Source organism: Lolium rigidum, chromosome 4, assembly GCF_022539505.1.
Source record: "Lolium rigidum isolate FL_2022 chromosome 4, APGP_CSIRO_Lrig_0.1, whole genome shotgun sequence".
NCBI lineage: Eukaryota > Viridiplantae > Streptophyta > Magnoliopsida > Poales > Poaceae > Lolium > Lolium rigidum.
In genome coordinates, this window is record NC_061511.1 from 268,438,237 (window position 1) to 268,464,062 (window position 25,826).

At 42.3% G+C, this 25,826-nt stretch overlaps 2 protein-coding genes and 1 long non-coding RNA gene across 3 annotated transcripts; all 3 read right to left on the reverse strand.

The window, feature by feature from the left end:
- Positions 1 to 864: 864 nt before the first annotated feature.
- Positions 865 to 3,286, reverse strand: LOC124707716 (calmodulin-2). The gene is made up of 2 exons (XM_047239390.1): positions 3,124 to 3,286; positions 865 to 1,447 (listed from the first exon to the last, which is right to left on the reverse strand). Exons 1-2 carry the CDS (start codon positions 3,197 to 3,199, stop codon positions 1,074 to 1,076), a joined length of 450 nt encoding a protein of 149 aa, XP_047095346.1. The 5' UTR covers positions 3,200 to 3,286; the 3' UTR covers positions 865 to 1,073.
- Positions 3,287 to 6,024: 2,738 nt separating this feature from the next.
- On the reverse strand, positions 6,025 to 9,408 carry LOC124707717 (SNF1-related protein kinase regulatory subunit beta-1-like). The gene is made up of 4 exons (XM_047239391.1): positions 9,235 to 9,408; positions 7,115 to 7,299; positions 6,867 to 7,029; positions 6,025 to 6,701 (listed from the first exon to the last, which is right to left on the reverse strand). Exons 1-4 carry the CDS (start codon positions 9,391 to 9,393, stop codon positions 6,375 to 6,377), a joined length of 834 nt encoding a protein of 277 aa, XP_047095347.1. The 5' UTR covers positions 9,394 to 9,408; the 3' UTR covers positions 6,025 to 6,374.
- A 9,951-nt stretch (positions 9,409 to 19,359) lies between these two features.
- Positions 19,360 to 24,354, reverse strand: LOC124707718. The gene is made up of 4 exons (XR_007004968.1): positions 24,124 to 24,354; positions 23,721 to 24,026; positions 22,845 to 22,962; positions 19,360 to 20,098 (listed from the first exon to the last, which is right to left on the reverse strand). It is a non-coding gene; the product is annotated as an uncharacterized LOC124707718 (long non-coding RNA).
- Between the last annotated feature and the right edge of the window lie 1,472 nt (positions 24,355 to 25,826).

Genomic DNA, 25,826 nt, shown 5'->3' on the forward strand with positions numbered 1-25,826 from the left:
GGCTAAGCAATGGAAAAAAAAAAGGAAACGAATAACCCAACGGGGGCACCACCACCCAACCCAGTCGATCAAATCATACGACGTCCATAATTGCATGCCATGATAACTGATGATAAAGAGACGTTCCATCCACCTTTGATTTTGTTCTTGCCTAAGCAAGAACAAGTTGCAAATACATAAATGATAAATCGCCAGAGAGTGCGAGATCCAACAGCTAGCCGTAAAATAATTGACCAGCTGGAACTCCAATCAGCAATTGAACAAGGAAAAACAGCGGGGAATCGCTGCCCAAGGAGCTGGATCGAGTAAGCACAGATGCAACTAGGCCTGACCCTGCATATGGTTCAGCAGCCTGGCACCATACCTGTTGCCTTGCACAACTTTTTCATCAGGGCAAGACTCAAACGATGAAGTTAACATGATTACTCATTCCAACATTGCTGGTTTTTCTGTCGTGGGCGCTATTTCCATCATTATACTCCCTCCGTCCGGGTTTACAGGTCTTCACGTATCTCTAGGTTGCTAATTTCACCAACGTAACACAAGATATGTACAAAAAAAAATATATCATTCTAATGATATAATTTTTATAGTGTAAAATTTATATTATATTGGTCAAATTGATGATCTTGGGATAGGTCCTGTAAACCGGGACGGAGGTAGTATATATTTTTTGCTCAACATTTACTGATTCTAATATTGCTAGAACTGCACTTGTTTGCATTCCAGCAAACACTTCCGAGAGGAAAACACACCAACCATACTACTCCCACATGCACACCGCAGTTACAAGCTGATAGATGAAAGACAAGATTTGCACAAAGCTCTAAAATCCATGATGAGACCAACCTAACAGGTTCCAGATAAGTTCCACAATCAAAAGATAATAACCAGGTGTCCAGAATGTTGCTCCACACGACTACACCGCCTAACCCAAGATCACTACCGAACATTACAGCCTTGCGAGACTCGAGAGTACTTAAAGGTGCACACTGCAAAATACAACTTGTAACATCTGGTGTTCCAAACTCCAATCCACTTGAGAGCAAAAGCTTATTTCAGGGACCCCCTCCTCACTTGGCCATCATGACCTTGACGAACTCCTCGTAGTTGATCTGGCCGTCACCATCCACATCAGCCTCACGGATCATCTCGTCGACCTCCTCGTCGGTCAGCTTCTCCCCGAGGTTGGTCATGACGTGGCGCAGCTCGGCGGCCGAGATGAAACCATTCTGGTCCTTGTCGAAGACGCGGAAGGCCTCCTTGAGCTCCTCCTCTGAGTCGGTGTCCTTCATCTTCCTCGCCATCAGGTTCAGAAACTCTGGGAAGTCGATGGTGCCGTTGCCATCAGCGTCGACCTCGTTGATCATGTCCTGCAGCTCTGCCTCAGTGGGGTTCTGCCCAAGGGACCGCATCACGGTTCCGAGCTCCTTGGTGGTGATGCAACCTGCGGAAAATTCAAAGCTCATCATCATAAGATAATACTTCCTTGTAAGCATTCTTTATCCAGCGCTATAAAACAAAATAAGAGTAAGTTCACTATGGGTTTAAGATTGGTTGGTTCTCGCTCACAAAATATCCAATTTGGGACTACGTCATCATTATTGCGCTAGAAACAAAGGATACATAATAATACCACCAATGAACATGTTGAGTTGCTGATAGTTTCATGAAACTATGCAAACAACTATGGGTTTAAGATTGGCTGGTTCTCGCTCATAAAATATCCAATTTGGGACTACACAATTATTATTGCCCTAACAAGAAAGGATACACAATAATACCACCCACTAACATGTTGAACTGCACATCATGCACCTATAGTTGTCGGCAAGCTGCAACAGCAGGAAATCATAAACAAACATTGGCTTGAAGCACAGTATTTCAGCATAAACAGCATAGATAAATATTATATAGGCCAACTAGGTAGCGTTGAAGAGAACAATGAGATTGGTCAATTGGCAGACGCTTTCCTGAAATGTCAATGATGTTCAACCCAACACACTGAATACTAAAAACCAATTTTCAATCTATTTCACAGAATAATTCTGATTAACGTGACGAAATGGTCAACTTCCTACAGGCAGAAGCCTTAAGACAATGCTTTTGGGTTCAGCATCAATTGGGCGGTTTCCCGCCAATTAAATAAAATGCAATCCTTGTTCTCTGTATACATATGAAATCCAAAGTCCACTTAAAATTAAATGGAACTATTGCATACTAGATATGACACAAGATCACAGGACTAGACCAAAACATCTAGACGTGCTGAAACATGCTCATATGATGTATCACTGTGTTTCATAATATAAGCCGTTTTAGCAAATTGTGGAACGGAGGTAGTACCAAACAAGGAAATGACAATTGGAGAACACGGCAGGAGACTTTCAGAAATGAACTATTATACACTAAAAAGGAACAATCTTTATATTAACTATATTGGTCTAACACTACACAAACACACAGTTAACACTTATCTAAAAGTTCTAGGCTATCAGGAGTTGGATCTTAGCAATATAGTGATATGTTGTCATCAAAAAGTTCGTTTCTTTAGTTAACACGTTGTGAATAATGAGGCTATCTACAGCATGCTACGATTTCACAACCAGGATCAACACCTAAAACTCTACATCTGGTCCAGTCGTTTGACCTAACTCCAGCAAGTGAGAAAACATACAAGTTACTGGTGCTACATCACTTAACCATTTGTTCACAGGGCATGAGAACAGCCCGATTCGCATCTCAAGTCAGTTAGTACCATTAACTTACAGCTGTATAATAAACCCTAACCCACAAATAAAACCATTTGCTGCCCCCAAATTGTTCTCCTACAGGGTCATGAACCGAAACACCTTGCCAAGACAAACACCCCGGAGGCCGGAGCCGGCCACAGAACAAACAAGTAGTGTCCAAGCACACGATCCCACCAGAACACCAGATGCAAGCATCCCGCGCAAGCCGAAAGCAGTACTAATTGCCTAAAAATCCGCACAACTAAGCCATCACCTACACAGGGTAGACCGGATCTAGAGCCTTAACCGCAACCAGAAGCCAATTCGGCCGGATCGGGCGCCGCGCAAGCTCGATCCGGCCGCGGGGAGGGGGGCGGGGAAGAGGGGTTACCGTCGCCATCCTTGTCGAAGAGGCTGAAGGCCTCCTTGAACTCGGCGATCTGCTCGTCGGTGAGCTGGTCCGCCATGGGTGGGTGCTTCGAGAAGGCGAGAACACGAGGGCGGCTGCACGGAGGGGAATAACAAACGGGTAGCAGATGGCCTGTTTCGGTGTCTCCTGTGGTGGGATTTTTATAGGCGGCGATGATGATGATTAGGGGTAGCTTTGCTCCGACCTCTTCTCTTTTCTTTTGTTCACCTTCTTCTTTTACTCTGGCCTTTCCGTTTTTATTTTTGTGCTTTCCTTTGGCCTTTGGCAATCCAAGGTTCGATGTCTCGAAAAAAGGAAAAGGAAATCTAGGGTTTCATACTTTGCTTTTGTGACTTTTTGTTGAGGTTGTTCTTGTATGGTTTATTAGAGAGGTTTATTCTACTTTGTGCAGCATTAAATTTTGAGGTAGATGTTTTTTATGGCATGGCAATGTATGTTTAGTGTGATAGCTTGAACCGCGCGGAGGGAGTTTGGTTGTGATGCGCACAACTGCAAATATTTTGGAAAGTATCTACCATGTTCCAGTAAGAAGCGCTACGTTGCATGGCATGAGGGAAAAAGAGGGAAGACACGGATGACAATAAAGCAAATCCGACAAAATATGGTCACTACATATGTGATACATGTTAGGAAGTGGCGGGAAGTATACGTGGCCATGGGCAGCCCGGCCCGAGGCCCGGCTAGGTTGTTCTTGTACGGTGTAGAGAGGTTTGTTCTACTTTGTGCAACATTAAAATAAAAGGTAGGTATTTCTTATGGCATGCCAATGTATGTTCAATGTGATAGCTCGAGCCGCAGTGAGGGACTTTGGTTGTGATGAGCGCAAATGCAAATATTGCGGGGAGTATCTACCATATTCCAATAAGAAGTGTTACGTTGCATGGCGCATTTAAAAAGGAGGGAAGATGAGAATGACGATAAAGCAAATCCAACAAAAGATGGCCCGTACAGATGTGATACGGATCAAGAGGAAGTGGCTGGAAGAGAGGGCGAACCTTCATGATTTTGAAACTAAGTATCTTAATTACATATTTGTATTAGCGACAGTCATAGAAAAATATAGTATGTTATCGTTCATTACTCAAAACCAACTAGTACTATTATTCCTAAGAAACAAAACACCACTAAAAAAATTATGCTTTCTTCTCTTTAACCGAAATATTGGATAAAATGGATCCCCTGGTCTTATATGCAAAAGGTAATATTTTTGAATTTGTATAAGTTATGATGCAATTATATTATCTAGAAATATTTAATTGGTCTATATATACATGGTCACTTACTTTTGCCTAAGGTTATTTTTTATGATTTTGACCATGTTGATAAAAATATATATGTATTTATAATATCCAATCAATATATTATGTTGAAATATTTCAAGATGGATTTAGATACATTGATTGAATAATGTTTGACTTAAAACAAGAGCATATGGTCTTGTATATATAGAGATGGAGAGGTACTTTGATGTAGGTATTGATGATTTCTTTCTTGTTGGCAAATACATTTAGCGCAATTTTGCTTTTGGGGGTGATATCGTGTCACTTTTTCACTATCGTGTAATTGTTTCATTTTATTTTATATATTCACCAGCTAATTTTGCAATTTCACATGCACATGCACATCCTATGAACTATACATAAATGTTAGTCTTCCTATGCTCGTGCAGAATACAAAGTTGTAAAACTAAAACGTACACAACATGCTACCCCTTTTCCCACTGTATGTCACTGTCACTGTAACGTAGTACTGTATTACTGAAAATGGCGTGAGGGGCCGAGTGGGTATGCGAAAGAAATTAAATTCACGCGCAAATGTGGTTGCACATCGTCCATCGTCCATCGTCCACCCATGATGTGATATTGTGATGCCTACCGATCTAATGTCTCTCCAGCCTTGCGATTATTAAGGAGAAATCTGACGGGTCAAAGCGATGGAGCAGGAACGGGACCAGGTCCAGGTCACCGCTCCGTCACCGTCATAGGCACGAGTCAGACAAGAGGTCCCGTCAAGGACCTCCAGAAGTCGTCGAATAGTCCGCTCTTTTTCCTTCACGACGTAGTGACGTGGCAATTAATGCATTGTTTGCCTTGTTGGGTTTCCCAGCGGAAAGCAATGCATCGCTGGGCTGGGCCTCGTCCTTGCACTAGTTCATTCTTGGGCCTGTATATGGGCTTTCGTGGCTTCTATAGTAAAGGTCCATGGGCAGTGGAAGGTTCTCCATTTGCTGGGGAAATCAGAGCTTTTTTTTACGGAGAATCAGAGCTTTTTTGCTTAGGGAACCAGAGCTTTTTATTCAAAGCAGCTGGTTTCTTGCTAGAGCAGCAAACTATCTTCTCAACCTGTTACATCCGTTCTAGTATTTTTTTTTTTTTGCCTTTCCTTCTCCCTGTCTGAGAAAAATGTCATTTTTTTTTCACAATTTAGTGCCTTACTGAACTTCAAATTCTCCATTCTCAATTTTTTTGAAAGAAGAGACATAAATTTTCTCTTTCCCATCCTCACAAGTATACAAGAAAACTAGAGGCTACAGCAAACCAGTGGTTGATTTTATTTGGTTGGGTGCATCACGCAAACTTACATCTCTGTTTAGGCAGGCCTGTGTCTAGGTCTCAGAAGATCATCTAGTCTAGAATTAAAGTTCCATCATAATCGCTGTTAGCCTTTTGACAAATGCGGCTAAGGTTGTGTTTGCCTTCCACGGCGGTCTCTTTTTGTATGGTCAACATCCACATCACGTGTACGAATGGATTCTTTTCTACCAATGTCTTAGTTACCTACGTCTCACATGTATTAGCGTCTCGATCTTATCCATCCTACTTGCATCTACCAGTTCATTCAGAAGTTATTAGAGATTAAAAGGGAAAACAAGCGGTGTATCCCAACACATGCAACAATTACATTCTGGCAATTGCCGGTTCCGTTTACTCAGATCACAGATCACAAAACAAGACCAGACATTTTCCAAACACTCCCTTGTTTCATTTTTTTCAGAGTTCAGTCTGTTCAAACCTCATCCTACAAGAACATTTTATTGAAGAAAGAAAGAAATAAAATAAGAGTCACAACCTAGATAGAGGTGCAGGAGCAGCATCAAAGAACAAGGGCTCCTGCATTCCCCTTATGTACACGGCAAGCTAACACTCTCTTATTCACTCCCATCAGTCATACTCAGCCGCCACTGCTTTCCTCATGTTCCACCGGCCGCGTTGTCACCTCCTCGGCAGCGGCTTGTAGAGCACGAAGTTCACGTACTTTGATTGGAACCGGTGGGTGACCCCAAGGGCGAGCAGGGACTGCGACCCCCATCCTTTCTCGATGAACAGGTGGTTGAGGACCACATGCTGAGGCTTCAGCTTCAGAGCGTGTTCGTCAGAGCTGTCGGTGCCACCAAGGACTGACATGAGAAGCTGAGGCGGAAGGGTCGGTGGCTCCTTGGCGAACTCCTCGTCAGCTGGGAACTGCAGGTCGTAGCTATGTTCAGGCGATGGAGGCGCGTCGAACTCCGCCACACTGTCAAGACTCTCTGGAACATACTCCTATTGAAAATAGAAATTTTGCAGATAATATCAGGATCCTGAATTCTGGAACTTCGTTTAGAGAAGATCAGAGCAAAATGACACATTATCTTATTTTTTCTTCCTTTGCCATTAAGGTGTTCATGGGTTTAATTGCCGAAGTAGACATATGTAATCCTTACTGACATGGACATCGAGGAGGTTGGCCACCTGCCCTCTCTCGTCAGTCACATGAGGTTGTTCAGAGACATATCTTGGCTCCCCGTCGACAATGATCCTGTAGTGATATATTCCAGATGGCAGAACCAACAATACAGCGTGGTCTTTCCCAGACCTCTCTAACACCCTCCTGAAAGTGGTCATATGGATTTTGGTATTTTAGCATATCATTTACAGATAAGACATTGGAAAAATAGATTGGGTAAAAAGTAAACCTTGAAGTCCAGTTATCCCATGATCCTTCCACAAACACCTCATTTCCTCCTTGACTCCATGTAATCAAAGTTGGAATTCCCTTCTCTGGGGGGTTACTGTTGGTGGATTGATCCGAACCATTAACCCACGAATGGCTAAAAACAGGAGAAAATTCAGTCGGTATCTGAAGTGGAGCTACTGGGACCTGCAAGGTGCACTTAACTTTCAGTGCAAGCAGGACTGCATGACTAACAATAATGTTTACACATGTTTCTTGAACCAAGCAAATATGAGTTAATAACATCCTATTATAAAAGATGTCCAAAGGTAATTCCAACATGTCACGGCACACGGACTATAGAGTAACCTGAAGCACAAGCCCCATGCAGATATCTTGCAGTATTACAGATTTACAGGAACTAAAAGGTCAATAACACACATGGTTTTTCATAGGTCAAAATCAATTCAGCAAGAATAAACTTAATCATGTCGAGACCGGATGCTTTTCTAAAAGGAAAAGGAACAACACTGGCTGCCACTTATACACATTAACTTGAGGCTTTTTTCCTTCAAACTGGGGACTTTGTGTTTCAATTACTTGAATGAAAATAACATTGTATTACAGAGAGAAAGGGAGCTGAAAGCAGAAAACCAAGTTTAACGCACCAGTAGGAAATCCGTTGCTCACCATCAATCTGGGCAACGAACTACAGGTTAATCAATATTTTACCTCTACTTACTATCATATACAGATAAAAGTCTGATCAAGCCAACAGCAAGGCCATCATAAGCAAAAGGATTACAATACTATACAACAGCTTGCTATAGCCAGATGCTAAGTTTTTCAGGAGTAATTGCTAGATAAAAAAAAAAAACATTTACTAGATCTTGAAGTGAATGAAAAACAGAAATATCACCGTAAATCACCATAACACAACAATGACATACAAGCCATGTGATTTATGTGGCCCTAGCACATGCTGCAGATTTCAGTTCAAAATACTCTGTACTACTGCACGACCAATTACATTTAAATGCTACTCACTCCGTTCCAAAATGATTGAAGTTCTAGGATTGTCCTAATTCAAACTAATTTAAGCTTAAACTAGTTTATAAAAAATATCAACATCTAAAACATAAATTTAGTTCCATTAGATTTACCATAAAATATACTATAACCTAGAACTTCAATTATTTTGGAACGGAGGGAAGTAATGAATAAAGTTGCAATTGTGCACCACATTTGATCATGATGCCCCACATACTTATCTTGGATGGGGACTACCCTAGTAGCGAGAGTAAAGAATTTGTTCTAGGATGTTGTGCCAACCGCTTAGCACATGGTATATTTTTACACAACAAGACCAACTGCCCACAAAATAAGATCAGGTACTCACGTTTTGTCAAGATGCCGCGTAATCACCGAGGGGAAAATAAATATATTTATCCAGAAATTAAATTTTATGCGCCATTTGATAAAGCAGCAGCAACTTGCCCACAGAACCGAACCAGATCCCAGACACAGAACTGCTAAACCTGTTGGCAGAAACCAGCAGGTCAACCAAATCTACCAACTCGTCTTTACCAAAGCTGTTTTCTTTCATAATCATAGGCAAGTTGTAGCTATGTCCTAAACAAGAACCCATCCTTTGATCATATTAGAAATATCTGCAAGTTGTAGCTGTAGTTCAGGCGCAGATCGAGTTATCTTTTTTTTTTTGCGGGAGGAGATCGAGTTATCTGCTATGGCCTAACTCCTAAAGTTGAAGGCAAAAGAAGTTGTTATTTCAAGTTTTCAACAACGGATGGAACTAATCTATAACGACTGATGCAACAGCTGATACTTCACAGGAAAATTTGCCAGGTTTTGCCTGAACTCACGTCGCAACCAACCATTGCTAAACTAATCAAGAAGAGAACCCAACATGAACAAGCAACTCCGTTGCGAGCAACATCTTTTGATCACCAAGGAGAAAGAAACAATCAAGCACAAACTGTTAACAAGAACTGCACGCCTAGGAGAATCACACTAACCAAAGACAGAAGATCAATTTCTTCTTTTTGTCAACAAAAAGAAAGTACATCAAGAACACGAGATGAGGGTTTCCTTTTTTTGCAATTTCAGGCAAGAAATCGTCACCTGAGGCGCGAAGACGTAGGGAACCGGAGGAGGAAGCTCCCGCATCACGGCGTCCGGCGGGGCGGCGGCCTCAACCGAGCTCCCGCGGCCGGGGGGCACCTGCTCCAGCGACGACGCCGCATAGCCGTTCCCCACTTCCCTGGCGCTCGCGTTCCCCATTCCCAGATCACCACCGCCGGAAGCTAGCCAGTAGCCACCACTACCAACTAGAAAGGAACCACCGCCGCCGCCGCCGCCGCTCGAAGCTAAGCAAGAGCCGAAAGCGAAATCCAGCTGTCGAAGCAGGAAAAGCGGCGGAAGGGCAGGGCCTCTATTACTACGAGAATGCCACGGCAGCTCGAGCTTATCTACGCCGGCGTGGAAAGAAGTTGCTGCTAGAAAATCGCGCGCGCGCGTTCATCTCAGGCAGCCACCGGCCGCTTCGCCGGCGGCAGGGGAGGACAATATAGGATGGGGGAGAGGCACATGACCGCACGCCGTCTCCCCGGTTGTCCTGACAATTGTTCCTCGAATTATTTCCGCCGTTGGATGGGGCAGGGCAGACAACGACCGTAAGATGGTGCCTGGATAACTACGACTCTGACGGCGCATTTGCTATGGGTTTGGATAAAGAGCGGTCTGAGAAGTCAATGTTTTTGGCTTTTGGCTCCAAGGTTCTGTGTTTGGATAGCGACGACAATTAGGAATGTGCTAAATGGATTAGGGTGGGCATAATGGTTGATAGGATCGTTTTATCTTAATTCAGCAAAGTAAGTATTATAACGTAGTACAATAAAATTTCTTAGCTTATCTTTATTGAACATATATTTCTAGATGTGTGGTCAGAGAGATAGTTGCTAACATATTATCTTTTCATCCTTTAATTTTCTCTTTCTTCCACTTAGTTTTTGTCCTACGTGTCACACATAAGGCACCAATATTGTACATATCCTAAGAGTTAAAGAAGTTTTAGATGTAATCGTGTGGGAAGCCTTTAGTGTGCATTGATAAAATGAGTTACCGTAAGAGTGCTACAACCGAAAGGGAATGGACACGTGGAAGTTATCCCTACTTATGCATAAAATTAAGTTTCTAGATATATTTAATTGATTTTAGTGTATGTTATGTTGTTCTTAACCGTTGTGTTGTTCTTAACTTTACATCTAAGCTTGTCATAATCCCTAAATCAGATTTAAACACCATAGTAAGATCACAAATCACAGTATTGTAATTTTCACAACCGTATGCACGTTACCTTAGAGATCTATCAATAGCAATAGAATCAAAGGATCACACAATGGTGTCTAGGATTTGGAAACCTTTCTTACATTGCTTATTGGTACAGACAAACATTATTGTTATACAAAAAGTTATTGTCCCTGTGGTCTCCAAAGAAGATGATTGCACAAAGTCCATTGCTCAAATTAAAATCTAGAATTTCTCAACCCATCGAACTATTAATAAAACAAACCATCATGTAGTGGCCTAACAAATGTGCCCGAGTAGACACAAAGAAATCCAACACAAGGCTTGAGATACTTGCTCCATCAAACACGCTTCCATTGATTCCCCGCATCAACCACAACCAAGCATGCCTAAAGATAACCTTAGTTGGGTAAAAATAATATAAAAAAATAACACTACTATAACACAATCAAGTAATTTAACAAGCTGATATGTATAGTGTAATTTAGTGACAGATCGACCCAGAAAGTTGTTGAAGCATAGACAAATGTTGGGGCTGCCCGCGCAGGAGGTGTGCCAGATCCGCTCTAGTTCCGGTCAAATAACAAAGGTGAATGGCCCAACCCAAATCATCGTGTCCCTAGTATATAGAATCGTGTATGTTTGAATAGAATTAGAGTCAAGAACCAGTTATGATGAATTTGATAAACATAGGAGGGCCATCCACCCATATTTTAGGTGGTAAATTATTACATTTGCAATATATATACTAAAGGTTCACAATCAGAAACAATGTTTCTCCAATGTGTACAAAACAAATAATCATGTGGAAAGTTTCATTTCATCCACCGAGACAACAAAGGTTTAGTTCCCGAATCAGGTTTCACGAGAAGTAACCCTAGAAAAAAATACCACAATCATTTTTTATTTTGAGCAGTAACTTAAGCTTCCATAACTGCGCACAAAATGACATGTGTGAGTTGATGAGGGGAGTTTGTAGATCATGAATTGTCCGCTTGAATAAAACATTGAAACTATAAGGTCGGAAACCATCTAACAAAGACACGATTAGGAAGCTCAGAAACTCAATTCGGCTCCCGGGTGCGTATGATCCCTCTACCATAAAAACATATTTCCATGTGTTAAAAAATTTTGATAAAAAAATTTACATGTACATCTCCATAATATATGTGTATTCGTCAAGTTTCACGAAAAAATGATATTTTTTGTAGTCTAAGCGAAAAAGAGAAAATTTATCTTGTGACAAGTCTTTATTTCAGCACCGAATTTTGTCTTTTTTACACACGCCACATGACATATCGATTTTTCATGAAATGACTTTGTGAGCGCGTAGCACATGAACATGTACGTGCAAAATTTTTGTTTCAAATTTTTTGACATTTTAAAATGTGTCTAACATGTATTTCAAAATAAAGGGAGCATACGCTCCCATGTGCCAAAACATCACTCCCGAAGGAAGCTGAACTAACAAGCCACTTCTACAGTTAACTTGGAAAGACCATCTAACAAAGACACCTACGACGGCTACATGTTTTACATTAAATGTTTTTTCTAGAACAACCGTAGAGAGATGATTAGGAAGCTACCTTTGGTCGCCGATGGCACTAGTTCTTGTGCCCTCCGCCGAGCACTATGGCGACATGCGGGTGGGGGAACCTTGGATCAGGTGTCTGGTCCCGTAGGTTATTCGAGTTAGATGTATTACCCTATCCCCATGGGTTGGGACCCCTTCGGGTCAGTGGAATCTTTATGCCAAAAACCCTGATCCGAGTAATCATTTAGTTGGTATGGCTCAAAGAGCGTTAACTGCTATTCTAACTCATCTTGTGGGATTCCATCCACAAACACAAAGTTTATGGTTGATCGATATTGCTCACATGTATCGAACTAACTTAAGAATTGGGCACGATATCAAAGATGTTTTAAAGCGCATACTCCTCCGCGCGGGGGGAGGGTGGGATAGATTCGGGCCTAGGCATAAGGGCCTTTACATCACATAATCAATATTTCAATTCATCTTCAATTAGGTAAAACACCTACTAAACCATTCAAGAATACCATTAGTATCGGCCATTGCTTCTACTTTCCTCCATATTTTATCGAGTAGTCATGCCAGAGAGACAAAAATAGTCATGGACATTCATAATGACAGGTGTCCTTCCAAATGGAATAAGAGAATTCTTCTTACTATCTATCTTTCTCTCAATTGAAGAAGTAATTTGAAAATAAAGCAGCAAGTACAAAAATGAGTAATAAACCCCAATATAGACAGGTACGATCCTATTCTCTATTTTGTTCATGCGGGTTTGATTGTGCCATAGTTGTATAGTTGGAATTTCTTTTTTTATCGTGGATGAGTTGGCATTGTTGTTATTGAAGCCGCATTGACGGCGATGAGAATATAAATCCTTCGGCCCGTCCTAGATGGATGGTTGTGTTCTATTTATTTATCGTGTAAGAATGTATTTGCAAAGGTTGGGTTCTGATAATATATGAGCTTGTTTTTTCTTTCCTACTCATAAAAAATCCAGTTGCTGGTCGTCCGTTCACTCCACCTCCTCTCAGACCTGACTGATGGGTCCATGTGAACCCACGCGTATGCAGTCAAGCGATCTCTCCCGAAGCCTCTCCCCGTTGCTTCTATTGTTTCTGTATCCCGCCCCTGCTGACACTGTGTCTCCGTCACCTCTGTCTTTCTACTCTGCTACTGGCATGCGTGCCCCGCCGTCTCGCCTGAAGGAGAGGTGGAGGGGACGGCACTGGCTTGGCCGCTGCTGTCGAGCGGGAGAGAAAAAGCCTTGGTGAGGGCATCTCAACGGTCAAGCCAAACACACCCTGAGCGACCGTTTATGTCCGTCGAGAAAAATACGTCTGGTACCACCTTCAGCGGGCCATGCAAAGTGATCGGACCGTCCGCGGCGACGCAAACCTGGCTCAAATATGCGTCTATGATCCGTCGCGTAGCGTCCGCTCGCGTCTGGCGGACGTTTCGTCGGGCCCGCCTAGCAGTGACTCATCGTCGATGCGTCTTCTCAGCGGCGTCAGTACTGGCGCCGAGTCGTCGCTTCGGTAGTCTGCGCCGCGTAAATGGCGATGCCTCGCTTGGCGCGCGGCCGTCGCCTACCTCTGCGTACGAAGTTAATGGCGATGCCACACGTGGCGCGGTCGTCGCCCTGCCTCCGACCTATATAAACAGGGGCGCGAGCATCTCATCTCCTTCCCACTAAATCCTAGCTGCCGCACAACCTCCACCGTAGCGGCAGCACTGCCGCTCAGCCTCCACCGGAGCCACCATAAGCAGCGCCGGCCGCGGCCAGGCTGCCGCGCCTCCACCTCCACCTCCCACTCCACCTCCCCCGGCCTCGAGCTCCGACGAGGAGTTCGACGAGCAAGCCATCTATACATTTCCCAAAAAATATATATGGATTATATCCGCGGACAAATAGACATATGCAGGTTTGCTACAGGACTCACCTGTACTTACTCTTCAATTTAGTAATGTTCGCCCTGTCTATAAACTTCATGTACTCTCTCCGGTTCAGTTTATAAGACGTGTACATCTTTTAAGAAAAACTTTGACTATATATTTTGTCAACAAAATATGTGATATATAACGGTATAACTTTTGTGACACATAATTCATATTTTGTTGACTAAATTAATGGTCAAAGTTTTTCTTAATCTACCTGCGTGCCTTATAAACTGAACCGGAGGGAGTACCAAGTTATCAGTCTTACTCTATAATTGATAAATAAAAATATTAGAGTGAATTAACCTCAGCCATAACTTTGGTACACGTAATCACTTTGTTTTGATTCGTAGCGTAGCACGGGCACTTAACTAGTTAGGGTAAAAAAGCGACCCACGGTGGGGCATTTACACAAAAATAACCCTTTGCGGGGAAAAACACGAAATGACTCTCCGGTCAACTATTTCACGCCTCTAACCTTTTTGTGTGGCGCCCTTGCGAAGGGACACTTGTCTATGTGGCACCCGTGGGAGCGGCGCTACACATTGTCGGCAGGCAGGCTCGAGCCGACACGTACGACAGAATGTGTGTAGCGCCCTTGTGAAGGGAGTCACATAAAAAGATTAGAAGCGTGAAATAATTTAGTTGGATGATCATTTCGTGCAATTCTTACACAAAAAAATTATTTTTGTAAAAATCGCCCCTCGGTGGAGACTAACGTGAAGGGCAAAGGGAGGTTCCACAGAAGCGAACCATCATGAAGCCAAAAATCGGGTTTAACAATGGACCCCACGTGCCTTGAGGCTATGAATACAGAGCAAAGATAGGTTATCTACCTACGGAATGACCGAAATAAACAAAGAGGGCAACGTGGTGGCCGTAATGAGAGCCATAATTAGAACATGGATGGACGTGGATAGACGGGCGGGTGGGTGGATAGGTAGGGCCGTGCTTATCCAATCCAATCCGCTCTCGCCCAAACCAGCCTGGGCGACGATCTTCTGCGGCGCGTGCCCGTGTGGTGCCCCACCCCTGCGCGCAGGTTGGCGGTTGGCGGCAGCGTTCTGGAGAATGGAGATCGATGCAGAGTGTGTGTGTCAGGCTGTCAGGGTGCGTGTTGGTGGGTGGTTGCACCGTAGCGGAGCCCATGCCGCCGTCTGATCCTTATCCAGCTGCGGATCGCACGTACGGACGCACCGAACAAGTGTTTAAAACTGTTGGCGTTGGCTGTCAACAGTGACACGGCACATCTCAGGATTTGCAGCAGGACGTGTGTGTGAAATTCGCAAAAAAAAGAAGCAGGACGTGTGTGCCTCTCGGCCTTTTAACGGCCTGCACGACGTGCGTCCAGCTACGTCAAGCACGGACGCGTTTGTCGCTCTCTCTCTTGGTGGATAAACGGGCCGGCGTCTGATCTGTCCGGCCCAGACTCATGCAACAAAAATAGGGAAAAAAACAGGACTACTCATCCATTTCATTTTCTCCATGCGGAGGTTGCTCTCTTGTAGTCTCACTTTTTTTTCTTTGGCTTCCAGAAGGATTTCTCCTTTTTTTTGAGAAAAAGAAGGATTTCTCCTAGGAGGTCAGAAACTCGTCCTCTAAATTTTTTTAAACTTGTAAATTAGTATTGTGTATGCTAATTTGAAAGTTTAAGCAAGTTTAGGCCGAGAGAAGCAGAGAGAGGGTAGCTTCTCCCAAAAGCTAAAAGGAATTCACCCTTACGGTCTCAAACATAGTACCACTAGGCGATTAACCTGGATGCCGACCGATGCACGCTAACTACCCGCTTGCTGCCACCTCCATCTAGCAGTCGCCGTCATGCAGGCGTGGGTTGTTGGCGAAGTTGCATGCGGCAAAAAAAACATGACGGAAAATGCATTTATCATCCAATCTGAAGCTACTATTTAGACTATTGAGAAATAAGTTACTCCCTTTGTTCTGTGGCTCGGTATGACAATGATAGGTAGTTTTCGATGCAGCGGGAGAGATCAGCGGCATGCATACCGGCCAAGTGGCGAGGTTGAGCCGTTTGGATAGTGCAATATATTCTTTCTGTGTTGATCTTATTTGTCATAGTTGTTGTGTAAGAAAAAAAAATTAAAGGTGTTCCCATATTCTTTCTGTGTTGATCTTATTTCTCATTGTTGTATCCAAACAATTGCTAATGTGGTGCCTTTGGTAGAGGTGATATTATTTGTCTTTGTAAGGGAGTGAACATTTTCAATTTTGACAATATGAATTTTAAACGAGCATCATTATGTTCTTATGTTTTTGGAGAAAAAAATTCCTGTTTTAGATGCATTGAAGTGCCATTTGGCTACATTTGCTTAGGTTGTGTTGATGCCTGTTTACCATCTTTGAATGATAAAGTACAGGTTTATTTTTTTCCTCTTAGTGTTTTCTTTTCTTCAGTTTAACGGGACCTCCTGGAATTCTTTTATCTACTTCAGAAAGGTCGTATCTAGATTCTGTGGTATATAATTATACTATGGAATACATATAAGAATGGGAGCAAATGGTTTAGCCACGTGGTTGATACATTTCTCATTTGTGCAAATTATTTGTATTCTTTTTTTTCATACAAATACTAAAGCAAATATTATAACATTGTTATCTGTCCGAGAAACAGGGGAATTTATCAATATCATATTTATCTCTAACTGGATCTTAATGTATACTCGATTTACTCTCTGAGGTTACACAATGGGTGTGGATATGAGCAATCAAATTCTAAGTTCCTTCCCAGGAGTACACAAACTCACAAAGGCAATAAAATTCAGGAGTGTCTTTGTATGTCTCCCCATTTTGTAGCCTCATGGATATTTTGCACTAAACCAACAAAGACACTGGTTTGCCTCTTCGTAAACAAGCATATTATATTCTACTAGATTTAAATGTGCGCCTTGGCGCACGATCCCGTAGAACTCGTGACGATATTTAGTTTGCATAACGACGATTAAAATTAACTCCCAATATGATAACATATTTGTTAGGATTTACAAAAGTATCGTACCTTATAGAAATTTGATGCTTCTTTAAGATAAAAACATGTGCCAAGCCAACCAGGCACCTATTAGTTTTACTCTTTTCAACCAAAGTCCCTTCTCCTTGAGGGAAGAAATAATCTCTCCAACATATAAGTAAAATTCCAAAAACCATTGGTCAAGGTTACTTTGTTCCAAGTTAAATAAAAAACTATGTGTCTTTTGCAATATCAAATAAAGAGTCATACTGAATATAATTATCCAGTTACATGGAAGATTATATTAGGGAACTACTACAATTTTCTCTTCTAATCAATTTCAACAGAATCATTGAATGGAAATTTGACCACACGATATACCAAGCATTAACACCTATAGATAACCTAAGAAATGAACAAGTACAACCATACAATCACCGTGCAATACTGTAAAGAATAAATATTAGCTTTACCGTTAAATGGTCATAGTGAGAAGAATATTATTGATGTACCAATTTGAGGCTTCCAACGCGGAGGAACATTGGACATGCATATCTACCAAGCAACTATACCAAAATATGTGTGTGTTTTGCCAAGCATGTACATACCACAAGGTGATGCAATAAAGGGCAAAACTACAAAACGGCCACAACGACAAGAAGGCAAAAGAACTTAAGTTTTCAAAGGCTCGCATTATATTCCAACATGACCTGCTTGAACATGTGACTAACATGACACATACAATTGAGGAAATGCATAATACAAACAAAGAAATGCGGTCTTCGATCGTTCGGGTTGGAATTGATCTAACGGACTGAAAGCATAGATGTACACCGCTACCAAGAGAGGCTTCTCGCCGGCTCGCGGTTGTTGAGGACGACCTTGGCGGAATCAAGCCGAGAGGATGATGGATAGGGGATCGATGGTGGAGTCCACGCCGAGCAGGTCCGGAGAGTCACCGACGGCCCCATGGAGGGCACCGGTGGCACCATTGTGGGACTCCTCATCCGTCCCCTTTCCTGTTGTCTCGACGGAGGTGTAGACGGTGGGGTAAAGGAGGAGATGGAGGAGGGGATCCTGCCGGCACGCCGCTCTCGCGCGGTCGTAGGTACTGACCATTTCTGGTGTGGTATGCAATATATTTAAACGAACCCTACATAACTGAAACAATCTGATCGGTAACATATTTTGAAGTGCAAGCACTCTACACCTGGTCTAATTATTAGCACTTTGGTGCAGCTTGATAAAAAGTAAAAAAAGGAGCAGGCAAAAAAATTCTCAACCTTCCTATAACCATCGGTCTTTATGTATTACTCCAATATGCTCTTAATAAAACCAAACTCCTTCGATAAGAACTTCAAGAACACAATAATTTTCAAGGTACCAGAAAAAATCTAATGCTACAAGCGCTAGCCAAGTAGCATAGCATAACAATTAATACCACTTCATTTCGGCTAGAAAATTGTTTTACACATGATAAGTTAATTTATATTTGCTAAAACCTAGATCAATGATAGAGCTTGAAACTTAAACATCATGGATATTTTGAATATCAATTTAGTGATAAATATATGAAAATTCAAGGAAATAAATGTAGGCCATACCTTCTTGGAAGCACTGTTGCCTGGAAGTGAATAATAACAAACATCAGGCCATACCACCGAAAATCTCTCCGGACTGAGAAAAGATGGACAATCGTAGCGCAGAAGCAAGAGCCGATTACAGTTGGCACATAATATTGGGATTTGGGAGAAATTCAAGTAACAAATATATCGACTTCTACTACTAATATATTATAATTTAAGTTCATAAAGTAGCCTATATCAATTGGAAGAACTAAGTATTTTGTATATATCAATATAAAATTCATAATAAGAAAATCTCAAAGGAGTGCAGGTATAGGAAAAGAACAATCTGCAAGCTAGTGGCACTCGCGAATCAAGGAATCATGCAAAATATGACAAAAAAAGGTATTGAAGTTTCTCTAAGTGGTGGAGAATCATCTGTGCTGGAAAAAGAGCTACAAACCTAAAGCAAATCATGTTCGTATCAGGTCTAAATTCAGAGGTCCTAAGCTGACTACTTTGTTCTTGGTTAACATATGCACTGAAGACAATACCTTTTTTTTCTTTTTCTTTTGAGAAATAAGACAATACCTTACCTAGTAAACAATCAAAGAACCAAAAATACATGTAGGGGAACATTAGAAATATATGAAGAAACAAAGCATAAAAAGAACACCCAGTGCTTGCGTTTCATCAAATAGGCGGTGGGCATTGAACTTATCGCTCTGCACTCGGTCGCATTTCATCAAATAAAAAAACCGTTGCAAATTTTTGAACCAAGGTAAATAAATGTAAATACAAAACCAATTCAAGTAGCCACAGGATTAGCCACAATACTATACTTTTGGTAATACTTTCATCAAAAAAGAATGCACAAAAACTTGTATATAACAAACTCATTTTTTTCTGGGGCCCAATTATTTTCTTCTTTTAGTGAGGGGGAAAGCTCATATATTACTCTGAATCATAGATTACAATCTCGTTTAGCACGAGTTCTGCAATAGCAGTTGGCACAGGCGCCAGCCACAGGTTACAAGCACCGGAACGCGTAGCTAAGCTGAGCAAGCCCATGGGCAACATAATTTAACTTTCTCCCGGAATACAGCACCGAGCACCCGGGTAATCAAGTCATGGCTTCAGAATATCATTGTAAACACTCCAGAGACGAGAGTGATCAGCGAAAGGATCATTAGATGCGCGAACAGCATTGCACGGTCAGATTCCAAAGCCGTCAGTTCCCCATCCACAGGCCAGCCAGGATCGCCCTTCCGTATGCCTCTTCTGCATCCTGGCAGAAACCTGTAGTCTAGCTAAGAGCGGCGATGATGGTGCCATCATGTTCGCGAGCCACCGCCCCAACAGCCGCGTCTCTGGTCGCCGGCAGGTAAGCGGCGTCGACATTGATCGTTACTTTGCCGTTTGGAGGCGCAACCCAATGGGCTCGCTGTTTGTCTTTGACTCTGCTGGAAATAGATGAGCAATTCTGGTTAGCCAGCACGTGAATATCAGCAGAAACTTTATCTTTGTCAGTCATCTCTGAATGTTTTATGTCCGTCAGCAGGGCTTCGTAGTTCAGAAGAAAGTCCGCCAAGCTTGCCGAAGAAGTAGCATCACCTTGCCTCCTAGATTATTATTGCAGACGTGCTCTAAAAATCATCTTGGGGAAAATAATCATCATCCAGGCTGAGGAGACCAAGGTGGCAACAGTCAATAGGCGGTATTTTGCACCAATGATCCTTTTGTAATACACTTGATAATAAATTCAGAGAACACCTATGTTGGCATTTACACAAGTGGATGATAAAATACTACTTCGAAACCCCCTATTATTTTTGTTTTAGCTGGTTAATGTGACTATCTAGCAGAAGCATGCCATGATTTCGAATAGAAACAATCAAAGCCAAGTAAAAAAATCACTAAGTAGATATAGCATAAACACGGAAATAGAGTACACAAAATTCACTTAGGTTGCTATCATTCTAGTTAGATGTATCTAAGAGTGATAACTAAAATTTCCCCTTAGAAAACACAAGGGGGCAAAAGGGGGATTTGAAGGCTTGTCAACACATCATTTAGGAAACATGACGAAAATCAGTCTAGCAGATAATCGAATCATGCCATTGGGTACTATCTAAATTCCTGTAGGTCTACATGATGTAGAACAGGTCAAGCCAACAATGTAGACCATAATGCAATAGGATATGATAATCATTAAGGAGTCACTGAAACGATGAACTCGCTACAGTTTGAGCGAACAATGTTGACTTGACTACAATAAGATAAAAAAAATTGATAATCGTGGGATAAAAGAGTTCAACTGGTATGATTACCGAATGGATTTAATAAGACGAAAGTGCAACTAATAAACTATATACACGCCACATCAAGGAATTCTAAAGGATAATGCAAACTGTTGAAGACACTGACAAGTAGTGACCACAGACCCACAGAAAGTATAACGCAAACTGTTGAAGACACTCAAAAGTAAATTGTATAGTCTTCCACAAGAAGATTTAGGTATTGGCAAACTGAAATGCAGGCAACTAAAGAGGCCAACCACGAGTGCAGAGGCGAACAACCCAAGAGGGCATAGCTCTCAGGTTTGCTCGGGCAGTATATTGTGTCATGAACTCCTCCTATAATTCCTATTGCAACCTGTATGCCAGCGCAGAATCATCATATTGGCCTGGCCCCTGGTGGCGACCAACCGCGACACCTGGACAAAGCTTCTGTTGCTGCCTCTGCTTCCTGTGCTACCAGGGCCCCGCATGCTTCTTCTGCTACCTAGAGTTATGAAGCTCCTATTGGTTCTGGCGCGATGAAGCTAGTACTGGTGTTTCTACTTATCATGCCACCTTGTGGAAAGTTGCTTCTTCTTAGCGCACTTTGCTTCACAATCATCCATATTTGCCGAGAATGATGCAATCAAGGTCCTCCTTGCCTCAACTTCGCTAGGAAGCAGGAGTTGAATCACTTTGTAGATGGTGTACATATGAGTGGTTCTACAGTGCAGTTGATTATCCATGGTTTATGAACAATGAATTTGTGAACTACTTAAATTATGCAAATTTGAGATATCTGTCATGGCTCACTCGATCTGAGTGGAGAACAATAGAAAGGTATTAACTTGTATGCCTGTAAACTGGTTGGATAATCTGCCGAATGATCTCAAGAAGAGGAACTCCCTCTCAAATAGTGCACGCCGGAAAGTGGATACTGAGCACACTCCGGAGCGTACTACAAAAGAGAGTTGGGGCCACATCATGAATGGGGCTTCTAAATCTGAGCCGGCAAGTAGTTCACAAGTAGCATCAGATGAATAGTTTAAGGTTTTATTCTATCCAAAAAAAATTCTAAGGAGCATATATATTAGTCAGGTTGAATATAACAGTGCTTATGCAGGTTAAAGCTGCTATATATTTATGACCATGAACATGAAGTACTTCATGGTAGTGTTATATAAAGTGCAGAGGTTGTGCTATCTTGGGGATGATTCTAATTAATGTATTTATTTGTTTATCCACAGACCAGCTCTGCTATTAGTTGTGAAATTTAATAACTGATTTCGATAATGCCCCGACCTATAATATAATATATAATTCTTAAGTGGATAACCTAGTACATACGGGACTAAAATTTATTAATTAATAATTAGTATATGCTTTTAAGATGTGATGGTTACTCTACTATCGTTTGGTCAGCTCCACCATATGCACATCATATTGAACTACCCGCCACTGTTGTAGGAGACCTTTGTACCAAGGTGCAGCTGCACCAGTTTTGTTGCTCAGAACTCTCACCCCGCAAGCCACCGCCTACTGTCGTGAAAGCACTGGCATGTTTCCAGTATGTGAAGTGAGCATCGGTACATTTGTATATATTAAGATCTGCCTTGTTCTGTAGATGAAGTGGCTCTCCGCAGGGAAGTGGGAGCAGCATGGCCAGCGTCAGACCAATGCCATCCCCAACGACCAGGACAATATACCACCGAAACAGAAAACAACCTTAAAATCTAGGTAAAATTGTGCAACAAGTTGTTTGGCCAAAGAAGGATTTTCATTATTCCTCTGCACCAAGATAGTTACTTATTATAATGTGTAGGGCTGGAGCTGGAAAATCCATTGCTCATATTGGCAACTGATGGACTACCAATTCACTTTTGTGTATGAAAATTCAAACATAAATGAGGTGCGTGGACAGTAATTTTCAGTTGAAATACCAGAACACACATAAAAACAGAATTTTTTTGATAGGTGTATCTCTTAGCATAAAGCTCATATGCAAGTAATATCATTTTTTAAATGTCAACTGAATCAAAATACAGAAAACTGTAGCTCCAATCCTTTTTAGATCTGAAACTCAGGACTACGCAAGGAAAGCACAAACTTAAAAATAACAACGGATGATACATTTGGCCTTAAAATAATACCTGAAATAAGCGATAGATGAGGTCCATTTCCATGGCAAGTAGTGGTTCATCAGATGCTCTCCATGAATCTGCATCTGCATCTTTATGCTACCTAAACCAGATGCAAAATGTGTGTTTCCTGTAAAAAATAACCAAATCATGCTTTGTGCCATACAAGTAAATCTGCAATGATAAAAGCAGAAAAGCATGGGAGGATAGCTGCCAAGAAGATGCACAACCGGCAGTATGGTCAATATTCAAAAATGGCCAACCATTACCTCCTTGAACAGCAAGATATGGGCCTACTGAACTTTATATTCATACATAATACACCTCCACCAAACAAAGAGGGTAAAATCAAATGTACGAAAAATAGATGTGCAAAACCTAATTACGCAAAGAGAAAGGCACTAACATCTTAAAAAATCCTAATTGGACTGATGTCACACATGATTGGGAGACAAGTGGAATTGACCCAATGAAACTCCTGTAGATCAGTATACATAATATCTAATTAAGATTTATATGAAAAATCCCAGAAAATATGTGTAAAAATAACATAATATCTAATTAAGATTTATATGAACAATCCCAGAAAATATGTGTAAAAATAACATATATGGCCTAGCATAACATGCATATGTACATGGAAAGAGCATTACGACAAGTAGTTCAAGCAATTAATTTCTCTGCTCCATCTCTCTCAAACAAAAGAGTATGCACATATGTCGCCATCTTTCTTGGGCAAATTTTTCCCTTGGCCATTTACACAAACAACTTATGTACACACCAAAAACCTCACAATACGGGAGCAAAGAAGGTGTTGCAGACCAGTGGTCGAATTAGGAATAGATGTTCAAGGAAGGGGGTGAGGAGAAGGTAAGATGACTGTCATACCTGACTACCTCGTAACAATAGAGCAGCTAGGATTTGGTACACCTTAATCAATGAAGCTTCATAAGTAACAGAAACAAAAATCCATACTGAATCACATAAAGCATCAATGCTAATAGACCAGAGAGGAGCACAAACCTTATCTGAGAGCATCTATGAGAAGACACCTGAGAGGAACACGCACCTTACAAGTTTATTCCTTTGTTAGAGCAGATCTGTAGTCATTTGTTGTGTCCTCTTTCATCTCCCTCACCCTTTCTTCTTGCTCTTTCAATCTTCCTCACTAGCAGGAAGGTATCACTCAAACATCTGGAAGCAACATGAAAAAATCAGGAGAACCTCAATGTTTAGCCAGAGAGAGATGTGGGGGGTGGGGGGGGGGGGGGGAGGGAGCTCGAACCGGCACCATTGACGTCGTCCTTCTGCCCCAAATAGGGGTTGTGTGAGGGAAGAGCCCGGCCGGCCGGCCGCCGCCGCGCGAGACGAAGAGAAGCAGGGTTGGAGGCCCATGGAAGATGCAGCAGGCCACCAGGGGTCACTCTTCCTCCTCCCTCCATCCCCACTTCACCAATCCTTCTCCCTCCCTGCTCCTCCTCTTCCTCTCGGCCCTCACTAACAGCGGCACGTCGTGTTGCCCCGTGCTCATGTCCTTCTGAGGACGGGCGAGGCGGCGGGGGCGCGAGGCGGCGGCTCGAGGCGTGGCGGCGGGGGACGAGAACGGGGCAGGAGCGGGGATGGGGGCGCGAGCCGGCGGCGGCGGCGGGCGACGAGACGAGAGCGCGGCAGGAGCTGGAAGAGAGGCGATGCGGGGATTGGGGAGAACCACCCCACGTCCTGTCCTGGGATTGGTGGAGCGCTAGCGAAGTCGGGCCGATAGGGCTTTTAGTGACCCATGGATAAAAAGTGGGTCTGCGGGAGGGCCTCAGCGCCCTGGACGGAACGACGGCCGAGATCGCGCCACGTCAGCTCGATCGGACGGCCGAAAATCCAAAGCGCTGTGAGAGCTCCATGAGGGTGCAGCAATCATACCGTGGAATTAGTATCTATGCCCATTTAGTACTAACATCTTTATGTTTTGTTTGTGAGACTTTCATTACACTTTTCTACCGTTTATCCCTTCCCAGGTGATGCCATCAGTTTTTCCTGATACGGTTAGCGGCCAATGCATGATTACTGAGTAAGCTAGAAATTTGGTAGTAATATGTTTTTTGAAAAGTTATGTCATGTATTCATATTCCCATTGCATAAAAGTAATACTGTACCACTGGCTATAAAGAAGCTGCTACTTAGGGGACAATATATTATCTTTTTGTCATGAGGTATGCTTCAGCTAAGTTATTATTGATTTTCCCAGCTTAAGCTTGTTAATCTTGCGGGTCCACACCCCACAAAGTTAAGATGCACATGTAACCGAGTAGCTACAAGTTAACGATTTTCTCAACAATGCTGGAAGTAAACATTCAATACTTTTGTAGTCAGCTTTGTGGTGCTTTCATTCTTGGATGTTGCTGGCAAGGATTGGAAATCTCTGTTCTCCTGAGAAACTGAACAATGTCAGGCACATCCTTTTTTGAGGATTTGACGGGCGGTCAAAAGAAGGGAACCTACTCTTTAGTACTCTTGGGCAAGCCACTCTGTAAGATTAGCCTTATTGCCATCGTCTTGGCTTCCAAAAGGCGACAAAATATTGTCTGGCATTTCTCTTTGTTTTGTGGTTTTGTGAAAAAAAGTCTTTTGTGCCATCTGTGGCTTGTTTGATAATTCTTGGTCTCATGTAGTATTCGAACTCACTCACATTGTACCAGATTATTTGTCTTGGCTCTGTCTCTACTTAGTTGCATGATATGAATTTTGCGTTGATCACTCCACGTGTAAGGTCTTTTTGAAGTAGTTATTGTTGATTACCATTTGTCTATGACCTTTCAAGAACTCTTTTGGATGGACATGGCACTAGAAATCAGTGAACCTAAAGGAGATCAAAACGGGTTGCGTTCGCCTAAATCTGAAGTGCACATATGCCTCTATCTGTACATACAGCTACATATGAAGATTGCTAGCTCACAGTACGTCTGCTTTGTTATTTGGCGTTAGGATTGGATCACACAATGC

Excerpts from the sequence above, each read along its gene's own strand:
- LOC124707717 (XM_047239391.1), bottom strand. The coding sequence starts at position 9,393 with ATGGGGAACGCGAGCGCCAGGGAAGTGGGGAACGGCTATGCGGCGTCG. Across the intron at positions 7,300-9,234 it reads CCTACGTCTTCGCGCCTCAG|GTCCCAGTAGCTCCACTTCA; the intron begins GTGACGATTTCT and ends TGCACCTTGCAG. Across the intron at positions 7,030-7,114 it reads TGGGATAACTGGACTTCAAG|GAGGGTGTTAGAGAGGTCTG; the intron begins GTTTACTTTTTA and ends GACCACTTTCAG.
- LOC124707716 (XM_047239390.1), bottom strand. The coding sequence starts at position 3,199 with ATGGCGGACCAGCTCACCGACGAGCAGATCGCCGAGTTCAAGGAGGCC. Across the intron at positions 1,448-3,123 it reads CTTCGACAAGGATGGCGACG|GTTGCATCACCACCAAGGAG; the intron begins GTAACCCCTCTT and ends AATTTTCCGCAG.